The sequence below is a fragment of the Stegodyphus dumicola genome, chromosome 1 (assembly GCF_044657685.1).
Source record: "Stegodyphus dumicola isolate Sdum_Otavi_A_Nest chromosome 1, ASM4465768v1".
In the NCBI taxonomy this organism is placed as follows: Eukaryota; Metazoa; Arthropoda; class Arachnida; order Araneae; family Eresidae; genus Stegodyphus; species Stegodyphus dumicola.
In genome coordinates, this window is record NC_140768.1 from 273,016,974 (window position 1) to 273,031,673 (window position 14,700).

The following is a 14,700-nucleotide window of genomic DNA, read 5'->3' on the forward strand; positions in this document are numbered from 1 at the left end:
GTCCACAAAATAAAAAAAAGACATCATTTCTTTCTTGGATCGAGCTCCATTTGTATTGGAATATACTGAAAACCGACTCAAACGCCCGTTTTCAGTATATTTCAATACAAATAGGGCAGTCCACAAAATAAAAAAAAGACATCATTTCTTTCTTGGATCGAGCTCCATTTGTATTGGAATATACTGAAAACCGACTCAAACACCCGTTTTCAGTATATTCCAATACAAATTGACAGTCCACAAAATAAAAAAAAGACATCATTTCTTTCTTGGATCGAGCTCTATTTGTATTGAAATATACTGAAAACCGACTCAAACACCCGTTTTCAGTATATTCCAATACAAATTGGCAGTCCACAAAATAAAAAAAAAGACATCATTTCTTTCTTGGATCGAGCTCCATTTGTATTGAAATATACTGAAAACCGACTCAAACACCCGTTTTCAGTATATTCCAATACAAATTGGCAGTCCACACAATTAAAAAAAAGACATCATTTCTTTCTTGGATCGAGCTCCATTTGTATAGAAATAGCCTAGAAATCAGTTCGAACGCCCGTATTCAGTATATTGTAATACAAATGAAATGACATGAAAAATGCAAAAAGAGGAAAAGTAGCCTACCTTGACGGAAATTCTATTCCAAAAGGGGGAAACCTGTATCCAGGTGGGCCCACAGCACGGGCGGAACTCAAGCGAAACTCGATAGGTTGAAGTCGATCCATTAAATAACATTCTTAACAAACAGTAAAGTTTTATTCACATCGAGTCGGCTGGGAAAAGTTTCTGAAAAATAAATTACCTCCCTTTTTAGTCTGAAAATTTTCAGACTAAAAGGGGGGTATTTTTTTTTTTTTTTTTTTTTTTTTTCAGCCAGAGAAATTTTTCTCCGGCTCTCAGAAATTTTTCCGCACTCCACTGGATGAATAAAACATCCCCGTTTCTTTAAGAATGGGCTCACTGTTAACTATTTCAGCATTCGACGTTTCGCGTCCAATAATAACTGCCGGGTGTTCAAGAATGCAGATGCACCTACTAGAGTTTCTACAGAGAAGCTTGACTGGATGGAGAGAGTGGATGACTTTTTCCAAGATTCTCGACTTTGGACCGTCAAGAGGTAAAGGATCTTTTTGTTTTTTCTTTTAAGAAAATTTATGATTAGATTCATTTCTTTTTGAATGGACCTAGAAAAATAGGACAAAGTTCTTTTCCAAGATTGGATGAGAGAGGGACCCCAAAAAAATGGGTCTCGGAAGGAATCGAATGCATTTGCACTTATTCCTTCCAAGACCCATTTTTTTTGGTCTCCTGATTCGTCTCTCTCTCTCTTCTTAGTCCATTTCCATAAATATAGGGAAAGCGGAGAACCTTTCCCTACTTATTTCTAAAAATCTTTTCTTTTTTTTTCTCCTGAGTTTATGTATATATCAATTCAAATACTTTTGAGAACGGTCATCCCAATTCTCTGTCGTCTTTTCGGTTTCATCGTCCCAACATTCAGTGGACATAGTCTCAGTCGATTTTGGAGCATAGGTCGTCAGTTCATTGTCCCAACATTCAGTGGACATAGTCTCAGTAGATTTTGGAGCATGAGTCGTCTGTTCATTGTCCCAACACTCAGTGGACATAGTCTTAGTGGATTTTGGAGCATGAGTCGTCCGTTCATTGTCCCAACACTCAGTGGATTTTGTCTTTGGATCCTCTGAAGTTGGGGTTCTCATGAGATTCTTTGGAAGGTTCGTCCCAACAGGCTTCTGGATCGTAATGGGGAATATTTTCAGGTATGTCTCCCCAACCCTCCGTCTTCCTCGAGTTATTGGAGGAAGTTGACGACAAAGAAGAAGTAGAAGAGCCCATCAAGTTTAAAGGCGTATGCTCATCCGGATGTTCCATCACTTGGAAACAGGACAGATTATCCCATTTCTGGATGAGGTTATCGTACGCTTTTGGGGAGGGATCCTTCTCTAACTGATCGTAGGCCTTATCAAAAGCTTGCAGAGGATTGTCTGCTTCCTTCTGAATCCTTTCCTCTTTCTCCGTTCCGTCTGGATAGACGTGATTGATATGAAAATCTCCTTCCGTAATATGCCATCGATATTTGCGCACTTTGTTTTCGGCACAATGGAAATATTTCCTCCTTTGATGATGTCGGGCACATTTTTCCCGATACTTCCAAATGATTCCATCTGGCACATAAATTTCCGTCACGGGTTTTTGATAATCCAAGGCTTTAGCAAAGAAGTTAGCTTTCTGGCATCCCACCACATAAATCGTGGAGAAGCTGTGAGTGAGCGATTGGAGAATGCGTCCTAAATGGTTGTAGGGAATATGACCCTCGTTCCAACGAAGTCCGTGCCGGTTTCTCGTCAGCTAGGCATTCGTCTTTTGGTTTTTTTCACTCAGTTGGTGGAAGGGGTGAGGAGGAGCAAACGTCAACGATCCCACGGTCAAAAAATCTTTTGTCGCATAGCCCAATTCTTTTAAAACGTAGGTAAATTCACCCTTCTTGTGGTTGTAGGACTGGAAACCCTCTAGATCGAGCACGATAAAGTTTTCTGAATACGCCATGGCGATGAATACGGTGATGTCTCCCACAAACAGGAGCAAAAAAAGAGTCGAAAAGGTATATATGTATAACAGGGAAGATCTAGAAAGGAAAAAAAACAAAAAAAAACAATAAAACGTTTTAGAGTCGTCGTCTTGAAAGAGACATTTTTCTTTTCAAAGGGTTAAGAAGTTTCAAAGTTTCAAAGGTCTTTTTAAATGAAGTTATGATTAAACCATATTCATAGGACCAAAGGGACTTACCAGCTCAGTTCACGTCTTCTTCTGTTCTCTGAAGAAATCTCGCGGACGATACACACTTTTATACTCGCGCGACATCTGTCGGGATCGCGACCCCATCTAAATGTCAGGGTCATTCCAACCTCTTAAAAGGATCGGAATGAAAGAAACACTTTGATAAAAAAATATATTTATGAAAAGATATCTGAGGGTCGTGAGAACATTTTCTCTCCCCACCCCCCGCCTATTTCAAAAAAAAATAAAAAGTCTTTCTTGGATCGCGTCAAGATTACAAAACAACTCACAGGACTTGTTTATCTCGATCTCGTCAGGGTCACCGTTTCACATAAGAAGATGGATGGACCCTGAACTTTAGACATGATAAAAATTAACTCTACCCGCCTTTTGTCTGGGAATAGGGTCTCACCGTTTCTAAAAATAGACCAGATCCCATTCTTGGAATTCTATTCTTTAGGAAAGGAGTGATGGTCTATTTTTAGAAAGTGTGAGACAACATTCCCAGACAAAAGGGGGGTAGAGTTAATTTTTATCATGTCTAAGACATGATAAAAATTAACAATTTTTTTTTTTTTTTTTTTTTTTTTTTTTTTTTTTTTTTAAGGCTGAAAAATTTTTCTGAGAGAGCTGAGAAAGATTTTTCTCCCAATCTTTTTCGACGATGAAAAGGGAAAAACTACTGATCCGATCTCCCTACGCTTTAGGGAAAAAAACAAAAAAATACTTATGAAATATTCATGTGTTGAAATTGGCTATTCAAATAAGTGACATTTTGTTTCTCATTGGAACTGTTCAACGGCGAGTCCACTCGTCTCATTCTTTGGGGTAGAGGATGAAAGTACAGCGGTTTGTTGAAATCGATGATAGTTTCCTCTTTAGTCGGCGGAACTGTAAATCTATCCCGTCTCAACTCTTCTAATCTCTTTGAAAGTCTTTCCACTTGCTCTGCTAAGGTTTCCTCGGTACTCATGGTCTCTCTTAGTTTAGGGAAGTCTTGACGTATTGGCTAGAGAACAGAGGGTCTTTTTCTCTCTATACATATATCATGTGGGAGCGTGTGATTTATAAATCCTTGTGAAATCTTTCTACGTCTTGTGTAACTTGGAAGATTCGTCTTGTGTAACTTGGAAAATTCTTCTTCTTCTCGTCGATTGGGCTGGAGTTATGGAAAAGAAATGGGATTGGAAAGAAATCAACACATTACAAAAAAAAGGAACTTTTTTTTTCTATTTTTTTCTCTAGGGATTTACATACCATTTCATTCATGAACATTCAAGGGTTCTCTCCAAGACCAAATTTTAGAAGAGGACCACAAAGAGTACACTTGAGGATCCTCTTTCAGGTCTAGGTGAGATAAGGGTTGAGACCAATATTCTTGGGTCTCTAAAGCATCCCAACTTAGACATTTATTATTATTATTATTAGAAAGTTCATCCTCCTCCTCCTCCTCCTCCTCATCGTCGCACGAGTTCTCCTGGGGAGATTTTTCCGCCTCCTCTTCGTCTTCGACAGCTTTGCTCTCGGAGGGGTAACAATGTAATTTCCGGAAAACGTAACTACCCTCCATCAAATGGTATCGAAAATTTCTCACCTTGTTCTCGGCACAATGAATCATCTTTTGGAAATATTGGTGTCGCGTGCATTTCGACTTGTTCCGCCACTCGGTTTTCCCTGGGATGTAAAACTCGTAAACGGATCGCTGGCAGAGCTTGCTGAAAAATTCGGCTTTATCGTATCCATTGACGTAGATCATCTCCACATTTTCGGTCAGTATTTTCAGGATCGTAGGAAGATGCTCGTAGGAAAGACGACCCTCGGTCCATTGCAGGCCGTGTCGATTATTTGTAGTCTGGTTGACCACAGCTTGATTGCGGGACGATAAGTCATCGTAATGGACAGGAGGGAGAAAAATCATGGATCCGCATAAGGTTAAATCGCAAGTGATGTAGCCCAGTTCTTTCAAGATGAAACATATATCTCCCGTCTTTGGATCATAACAGTGAAAGTATTCCATGTCCAGAACAATGTAGGAATCTTTGAGAGGTTTGGCACTCAAAATGTCCATCTTCTTCAATTGAGGAAAAAAAGAAAACAAAATTCTCTCTCTCTCTCGCTGTGTGTCCTGAAGGAAAAAATGGATAGCGTTCTCTCGCCGTCTCCTCTTTTATATATATATAGAGAGAGAAGGTTGCACGTGACAGGTCGTATGAATTCTGGGAAAGGTCACATTCGTATATATATTTGTTTTTTGAATAATATCGTGCGTATCTCAATACACATCCATCATAATAATAATAAAGGTCACCTTGGAAAGAAAAAGAAATAAAAATCATGGAACTCGTGCTCGACTTTGAAGGTTTCTACGATTCTCAAGGAGCCTTTATTGTGAAAGAATTGGCTTACGTCACATTGGACGGTACTTCTCGAGGGGTATTTGTTTTTAAACCCCCGTTTCCATGGCAAATGCTCACCGAGAAAGAAAAACGAACCGCTGTGTGGGCGAGTGATTATTATCACGGCTTGTCGTGGTACGAAGGAGAAATTCCGTACAGTTATTTTCCATGGGTGTTAACGATGTTGACGGAACCTTTTTCCATGATTTGGGTGCGAGGAGAAATGAAACGGCAGTTTTTAGAGAAATGGTTGCAAAGATCCATTTATTGCATTTCGGGATCGACGCAAGAGATTCTCAAATACAATGGGATCGAACACATGAATTGTCCTAACCATACAAAAGGTTTTTTCCATTGCGCTCTACAAAAAGCGGTTCGGTATCATTATTATTTAAAGACACAGAGAAGAAATTCGCAAGGTCGATCCTGCACAATTCAATCTTGACAGAATTCGTTAAAAAAAATACATATATCACGTTACTTCTTCAACAGCACAGATGGTTCTGAAGCGAAACTTGGAATTTTGAAATAATAGATCAGGGAGAAATCATTCTTAAAAACAAATGGTAAAGTCTCGAATCGGCTGGGAGAAAAAAAATTTCTCAGAGGTGAGATAAAAATTCTCTAATGAAAAAAAAAAAAAAAAAAACTTTTGGTTAATTTTTATCATGTCTTTAGACATGATAAAAATTAATGACCCTCCCTTTTTGTCTGGGAAGGATGTCTCACCCTTTCTAAAAATAGACCATGACTCATCCTTTCGCTAATGGCAATCATTCCATGAATGAATCACGATTTGTTTTTCAAAAGAGTGAGACAACATTCCCAGACGAAAAGGGAAGGGGGTCGTTAATTTTTATCATGTCTAAGACATGATAAAAATTAACAAAAGTTTTTTTTTTTTTTTTTTTGAGTTGGAGAATTTTTCTCAGCTCAGAAAATTTTTTTCCAGCCGACTCGAGACTTTACCATTTATATTTACGAATAGTCTTTGGATTATTTATTTATTTTCTTTTAAAAAGAAAAATTCTGAGCTAGACCTATCTATTGGCTTAACATTCTGGTCATAGAAACAGTCTACAATCTCATTTTTTTTTCGAGGCTAATGCACGGGTTCTCCAATCAAAAGAGTTACTATAAAGGGATTGGTTTGAATGCAATGTTGTAGGATTCTGTTGTTGAGAAGGGGGTATATTATTATTATTATGATGATGATGATTGTGGCAGATTCGTTTTCTACATGGAAGTCTAATCTCCTCCGAAGACCTTTTCTGGGGATCGTCGATAGATGGTTTTTCAATAGGAATCGTTTCCCTCGGATCCTCAAGAGATAGAAAGGGGTCCTGTCTTGAGACATGAAGCGGTCTCTCCTCCTCCTCCTCCTCGAGAAGTCTTGAGAAAGGGAGAGGATTTTCGGTTCCCTTATTTTCGAGGGGTCTTGACAAATTGAGAGGTCCCTCCTCTTCGAAAGAGAGAGAAGTTTTGGTTCCCTTATCCTCGAGGGGTTTTGACAAATCGAGAAGTCCCTCATTTTCGAGGGGTCTTGATAAATGGAGAGGTTTTTCATCTTCGAGGGGGTTTGATAAAGGAAGAGGTCCCTCCTTCTCGAGGGGTCTTGAGAAAGGGAGAGGTTTTTCATCTTCGAGGAGGTTTGACAATGGGAGAGATCTCTCCTTCTCGAGGGGTCTCTCTTCCTCAAGGGGTTTTGAGGAAGGGAGAGGTTTTTCATCCTCGACGGGTTTTGACAAACGGAGAGGAATCTGAACAGGCTTCTCCTCATCCCCATCATTATCGAGGAGGATGAGGATAGGCTTTTGGAAAGGTTTTTTCTTTTTCTTCTGAACAGGCTCCTCTTGATGCTCGGGGAGAGGGATGGGGTAGTTGTTCCACCATTCTATTTTTTCTTGCTCGAGGATTTTTTCAAAAGTCGTGGCCTCTTTAAGATGAGACGAAGGAGGAGAGTCCTCGAGAAGAATATAATAGGTATTCTTCCCAGTCTTCTCGATCGAGAGAGGTTCGTGCAAACATTTGTGCAACCATTCACTAAAATGAACGAGAATCCCTTTTGTCTTCTCAAGACGATCCATAATCCTATTCATTTGCGAGACGGTTAGAAAGTGGGACGTGTAAAAATATTTGGCTCGTTTCATTAACAAAATTTGTGCATCCAAAGGTGGAATGTCACGAGCCATCAACACGTTTTCGTCGGATAAAAATTCGTCCCGCATCTTTTGATAACTCCCCACGGTATGACAACCCGCACACTTTGAAAAATCGGAGGCTTTCAAGTAAACGACTCCTTGGATGATATAAAAGGAAAGATCAACATATTTATATTTGAAAGGAATACACGTAGTGAGCTGGGGATGCCTCCTCATGATCCACTTGGACAAAAATACGACTTTGGGGCTCTCCCCTTTTATTTATAAAGAGAAAGAGAGTGTGACCTTCCCTTCCCTCCTCCTCTCTCCCTGCTTCCTCTATCTCTGGACGTCTTTGGATTGGAAAGGGTGACTTTGAAAAAAAAAGAAGGTCATGGTTGGATAATTTTTTGTTTATTAAATTATTACTTTCACTTCCTCATTCCCACACACATTCATCTTTTTAGAAAAGAAAAAGAGGTCATGGAGATAAGATTTCTTGGAAAGAAGAGAGAGAAACAAAAAAAAACAAATAAAACGGCCGTCATAGAGCCTCTATGTGTGTCTGTGTGTGTCTATATATATAAAAAGACGAGAGTACTGGGCGAGATCATTTCTTTTCCATTGGGAGCCATGTCGCTATTAGACGTTTTTCCAACTCAACGGATTTCGAACGGGGAGGATTTGAAGACGCTAAAGCAAATCTCCAACTTGAAAATTTTTTTGGCGTGTCATTGTGCGACATTTATTCCGCATTTACCACCTCATCAAGCGATCGTTTCTTTCAACCAAGATGTCGAATCCTCCAACCTGCTCGTTCAGAATATATACAGAAATTTATTCGAATCGCAACAAACGAAAGAGGAATCTCCCTTCTCTTGGAATCGGATGGATCGAGCTTTGAGACGGCCCATTCAAACAGACCGGCGATATACGGATCCGCGCACGAGTTTTCGGTGGAAGAATATTTTTCTCACGAAACGATATTTTACGTTTGGAGTGAGAACGACGGCTGAGGACGAAGTTCATATTGTTCAAACCACAGCCGCTCCTCTCGCCTATTACGAATCATCGTCCCCCAATCTGAAGGAAAGAAGTTTTAAAGTCAGCGACAGGATGAAATATAAGAAATATATTCTAAGACCTTTTCAAAACTATGTCGTTCCCCGAAAACGCAATATCTCATCGTCACAACCCAGAAGAATCTCTTTCTCGTCGATCGGTGCTCGTACTCGCTTTGGAAACAATTGAAAGAGGAGATTTCTTTCCAATTGCCGATGGTGTTTCAAGAAAAAGAAGAAAACCCTCCGCCACCTTTACCCATCCCTTCCTTAGATGATAAGAGGAGCTGGACCAAACCGTTATTTCCCGAAACAAAATTGACCCGGCAACGGAATGAAATTGAAGTCATCACAATTGAAGATGAGGAGGAAGAAAAAAAATTACCTCTTAAAAAACGGTCGACTTACCGGAACCTACCTGGCGTGCAAGATCCGCTTCAGAATCCAGAAGCTTCTTCTTCTTCTTCTTCCCCGACTTGTTCAAACAGGCAGCCTTTTTCGGACTCCTCACAGACAGAACCTCTTCCATTATCATCTTCTTCTTCTTCTCCTCCAACCTGTCCCGACATCGTAGAGGTAGAATGTCAGACGGGTCCACAAGTTCCAACGGGTCCAGAAATCATGGAGGCAGAATCACAGCCGGGTTCACAAGTTCCAACGGGTCCAGAAATCGTAGAGGTAGAATTTCAGCCGGGTTCACAAGTTCCAACGGGTCCAGAAATCATGGAGGTAGAATCGCAGCCGGGTCCACACATCCTAGATCCCTCCACTCATCCCAAAGAGACTCCAAGTGTTTCAAGACAGCCTTGTGAGGATCCAGCCCTTCCCGTATGGAATGATTATATGGACTTACAAAATTTGGTGCAACAGGAAGGAGAAGAAAATAATCATACGGATGGGTGGGTCAAAGACTGTTTAGATCATTTAACCTCGAATGAAATTGAACTGTTATGGAATTGCATTTCTGAAATCACATCGGAAATGGGATAAAAACCAAAAAAAAAAATTTTTTTAATAACAAATTGGAGGAGGGTCATGATGTCAATTAAAAAAAAATACTATATAGAGTCCAATCTTGGTGGTTCACTTCAGTTTTCCAGCATGAGGTGATCCACGTTTCCCGAAATATGGATCCCATTCCAAGAGAGATTGTGTAGAGCCTTCACTTCAGTTCTTTCTTTTTCCTACCAAGAGGAGAGGGTCCCCAAAGGGCTACCCATGTCCAAAGAGAGAAAGTGTAGAGCGTTCATATCAGTTTTTTTTTCCAAGTTTAGGGGAGGGAGGTCTCAAAATGACACCCCCCATTTTCAAAGAGAGATGGTGTAGAGCGTTTATTTCTGTTTTTTTCCAAAGTTAAGGAGTTTTCAAATGGCTACCCATTTCAGAGAAAGAGAGAGAGAGAGAGGTGTAGAGCGTTCATTTCAGTTTTCCAACATTAGAAGGTCCCAAAATACCTTCTGAATTCAAAGAGAGATCGTGTAGAGCGTTCATTTCCAGTTCTCCAAGATCAGAAGAAGAGGGTCCGCTTTTCCCAAAAGGGCTTTCCGCATTCAGAGACAGCGAAATGCAGACTTCAGTTTTCTCCCCCTCCAAGAATAGAGGGTTCCAAAATGGCTTCCCATTTTAAAGAGAGAGGGAGAGGCGTTCATTTCCATTCTCCAAGATAGGGTCGTCTGCTTTTTCCCAAAATGGCTTCCCAATTCAAAGAGAGAGAGAGAGAGTAAAAGGGTATGTAGAGCGGTCATGTTCATTCTCCAAGATAGGGTCGTCAGCTTTTTCTCAAAATGGCATCTCCCCATTCAAAAAGAGATCGTGACCAATTTTTTCCAGTTTTTTCCAAGATGGGGGGGAAGAAAACCTAGGATGGAATAACACGACACACAGAGAGAAAGAGAAAAAAAAACGCCATCTTGTCATTTTCTGATAGGGTACCGGTGTTCGAATACTTTTCTGACCGACTGTTCATATAACCTATGCGTTTGATTTTGAATACTTCCTTATTTTGTTCTGATTTTGGTATATGTACTAAGAAAAGCGGCATTGGTTTGTTTTCTTTTCTGTTTCTTAATAGTGTTATAAAGCTAACCTTAAATCCTTTGTCAAGAAGTTCTTGAGTGATGGTTTGGGGATCTGTGGTGATGGGTAAGCCTCTTATTATGACTTTTAAACCTTTATATTTGGGCAGTAAGTAGGTGTGGGCTTTAAGCTTAGTTTCTTCGACTATTCTGCGAATGAATCGATGTGAGTCAGAGGCTACAGGCTGTATTTCAAGGCGGCGTCCTTCTAAGGTGCCAGTTATCTCTTTTCCGGTTTGCTTGTTTAAGTTTTTTAAGAATTCATCCGCTTTCGGTACGTCATCTACGACAATAATTGGCACTTTATCAATTCTGCTTGTTTTGGGGCTGGAGTTTGGTTTTCTATTTGCGGGACTGGTGTCGCTTTTGTTTGGTTGGTCTTTTGGGGTGGTAGTGAGCTGAGTGGCTGATTCATTTTCGTTGTCCAAATGCATGTCGTCTATTTGGTTCTCTAATTGTTTATATCGATTGCTGGTTTTGAGGGAAGTCTCCTCATCGGAGTCAGAATTCGTTTGTCTATGGCGCAATTTTCTTTTTCTTTGAAACCACTAGTGGATTGAAGTATGTCGCAGAAGTTTTTAATCTCTTCAAATTGCTTAGCGAGCTTTTCGTTAGAGGTTTGTAATTCGTTTATTTTTGCATTGGCCATCTCGTTTTCCTGCATACGCAGTTGATTAATGGCTTTAACAAGGAGAAAGTTTAGTTCTTTTTGATCACTAGCGGACAAAATCACAATTGTGTCGTTACGGATATCTTGGATATCTTCCACCAAGGATTGGTAGTTTCGACGTCATTGGATAAAGTAATTTTGTGACTTAATATTTGGGGAACGTTGGGTTCATCGAGATGTCTCATGTGAGGATTTTCTGAGTTTGGAGGTGAGTTTTCCATGTTTATGTTATTATTAGTTACAGTTATGTTTGTTGTGTCATATTGATTAATCATGTGAGGTAAATAAGTTGGAAAAAGGCCTAACTAGAGACCGTACCCGAAGGTACCCTTATCAGCACGGTAAATAAAGAAAATCAGAAGAAAGAATAAAATACGACCTGTTTTATCCAGCGAAGGGTGCAGCAGTGGAGTTAAGGCAGGCGAAAGCCGAAGAAGAAACAACCCAGAGCCCGTGAGGCGAGGTCGATGAACTCGGTACAGTAGCGGGGGTGGTAGCAAAGCAAGGAAACGGAGAGCGAAGCGATAAGACGTCTATCTCGAACGCTGTCCCACCTCGGAATGTTGTACGAAGTCAGATCACAAATACTAGCGTCTACATCCCAAAACGGCAGCCTATGAGAGAGGCGATTCTATTATTTTCATCGGGGAGTATTGAATTTAGAATGGTTTTCTGAGGAACGACAGCGGCAGTGCGCGATGTTTGCTTACATTAGGAAGTTCAGAAAATTGCAAAGGTGGATTGCCTTAGTTTCTGCGGTTACTTTCAGGGAAATATTAGGCAGTTTTTTTGGTTTGCTGATAGATGGCAAATAGATAATTTACCTTTATAAATCCGTGTTTATCTATTTAAACTTCAGAAGATTTAAGATCAAGTGAATATATTTAACACAACAGAACCAAGCTTAAGACTTGTAAATCTTTTAAAAAAAGAATACATTGATAATTAAAAATATTATTTATAGTTCATCACTAAAAACTTTTTATAAATGCATAGTTATCATATAATTAACAATTCATCCATGCATTATCTCATTATTTATTATAATTAAAAGAGAAGATAATTTTTACAGTAATGTTTAAAAATTTGCTGTTGTCTTTTAAAAGATTTTCAAGTCTTAAGATTGCGTTCTGTTGTGTTAAATATATTCTCTTCATCTTAAATCTTCTGAAGTTTAAATAGATAAAAGCGGATTATAAAGGAAAATTGTCTACTTGCCCTCTATCAGCAAACCGAAAAAAACTGCCTAATATTTTCCTGTAAGTAACCGTAGAAACTAAGACAATCCACTTTAGCAATTTTTTGAACTTCCAAATGTAAGCAAACATATAGTCCACTGCCGTTGCATTCCTCAGAAAACCATTCTAACTCTCCTACTCCCCGATGAAAATAATAGAATCGCCTCTCTCATAGGCTGCCGTTTTGGGATGTAGACGCTAGTGATCACAAATCAAAATACCGATTTTAATCGCCATACTAATGCGTGAAAGCGCCACCTATAAGTGAATTGAATCGCGGATAATAATGATCCAAGGAACTTTAATTTTTTCTGCCAGTGTACTAATATGGGGAAATAAATATTCTACTAAAGTATAAAATTTCATACATTTTTAAAATCTTTTTATAAAATAATACTTATAAGAACATAGATAGATGAACTTCCCCCCCCCCTCAAAAAAAAAAAAAAAAAAAAAAAAACCTTCACTGCAAGAGAAAAGCCATCTTTTGTTATTCAGTGAGTTACTCAATAAACTTCTCGACTTCATTCAGTTGTCTGACATTTAATTCTTTTGTTTGTCTATCTCCGGTATTGATTTGTTTACGTTGCGGTTATTAAACCACTTCTAAACTAAGATGAAAATGGAGGAGGATGCTACGATAATGGGTAAATTGGAATGTTTGAAAGAAATAAGGTAAACTATGTGTTAATTATTAATATATGCGAGTAGCATATGATCAAACATGTAAATTACCCAAGCCATACTAGCCAAAATAAAAGACAAATTTTGCTAGGTGTTAAAATTCATGTATTAAATTCGTGTATTTTACACTTCATTAACATGATGCTTTTGGCTTCTGAAACTTCCTTAATCCTTCCACTGTATTAAGAATTCCTGAATAATTTTCTTTTTAACCTTTTTGTTGAGCATATTTATGGACGTTCAAAATCGCTTATTCTTATGTAAATAATTTTATTAAATTTTTTTTTTTTTTTGTTATTGCAAGTTTTTATGTCGTTTTTAGCCATTCTATTATTATTGCTTAATTATTTCTCACTATTTTCTGTAAAATCCTAGTATACGGTGCAGCCTTGGCGCGATTTTGAAAATTATCGCCAACACCAAACATGACCCAAAGAACGTCTATATATACACTATATACTATGTGTGTATATACATAGTATATACTATGTATAACTATATATATTCTTTGAATGACCCGTTTACTACTCATCGTATATGTCGCGTTTTTACTGCTCATCATAAAGTAGCCAAATCCCGTGTGTACCGGATACTAGAATTAAACCCTATCTATTTTCAGTTAATAAATTCCATATCATCTGTTAGTTTAGTTGATTATTCTATACATTAGTAAGAACTACACGCTAATAAGAACTGGAAATTTTATCATTCTTTTACATTCAAACAGCATTTATTGAGTAATATGCATTTGTAACAAGTGATTTATTTAGAGCTTTTCTCTTTTATTTGTCTGTGTTTGATTGCCATAATATTTATAAATAAGTAAATTAGGTACTATTCCGTTTTGAGGACCGTAAAAAATTGCAGCGAAAATGTATGGGCAAAAGCGCCAAATCTAGCAAACGCGCCCCGCCAAATCTAGCGTACGCGCTGATTTCAGATTGCGTAAGTTTATGTAGTTCTATATTTCTTAAGACGACATGGAAATACTAGTTTAATTTTTAAATCCTTTTTTAATATCCTATGGATTTAACAATTTACAAATTGACCATGACGAAAAGTCGCCAATAGAATTTTAGGTAAAGTGCAGAATCACCCACTGTTTGAAGCGTTTTTAAGAATTGCACATACTCGGCATCCATGTGCACATCGACCTATTTTCACTTAAAAAAAAATCCCAGAATTGCACAAAAATAGCAGTGCGCACACCCTTGGCTTTATCTATGTACACATCGACCTATTTTCACTTAAAAAGTAAAATAAAATTGACAAAAATCCAATTGTTTTTATGATTGGAAAAAGCGGCAAACAAATAAGTGAGTGATTCTGCACTGTACCGAGAATATTTTCAAAGAAAAGGCATCATTCATTATAGAAAATTACGTTTGAACAACCAACGAGATGAAATTATGCTTTAGCGATAAGTCGGTAGTGAAATAGCGATGCAGGCATCCATTCAGTTATGTTTTTATATAAATTTTTCAGTTTTTATATAAATTATAATAATGATCTGAAATAGTTATTTACTCTTATGCTTCCATTCAGTCACGTTTAGCCTTTTTCATATAAATTATAATAATAAAAATGTATTATATGAAATTAACCTTTCATCTAGATTAAAACATCAATCTTAAAT

General features: G+C 38.3%; 1 protein-coding gene across 1 annotated transcript in view; it reads left to right on the top strand.

The window, feature by feature from the left end:
* Positions 1 to 12,662: 12,662 nt before the first annotated feature.
* LOC118205160 (zinc finger C4H2 domain-containing protein) overlaps positions 12,663 to 14,700 on the top strand; it is an 80,849-nt gene continuing 78,811 nt past the window's right edge. Inside the window, exon 1 of the mRNA XM_085806931.1 lies at positions 12,663 to 13,055. Within this exon, the coding sequence (XP_085663057.1) occupies positions 12,997 to 13,055 (59 nt within the window). The 5' untranslated portion in view covers positions 12,663 to 12,996. The remainder of the gene's footprint in view (positions 13,056 to 14,700) is intronic.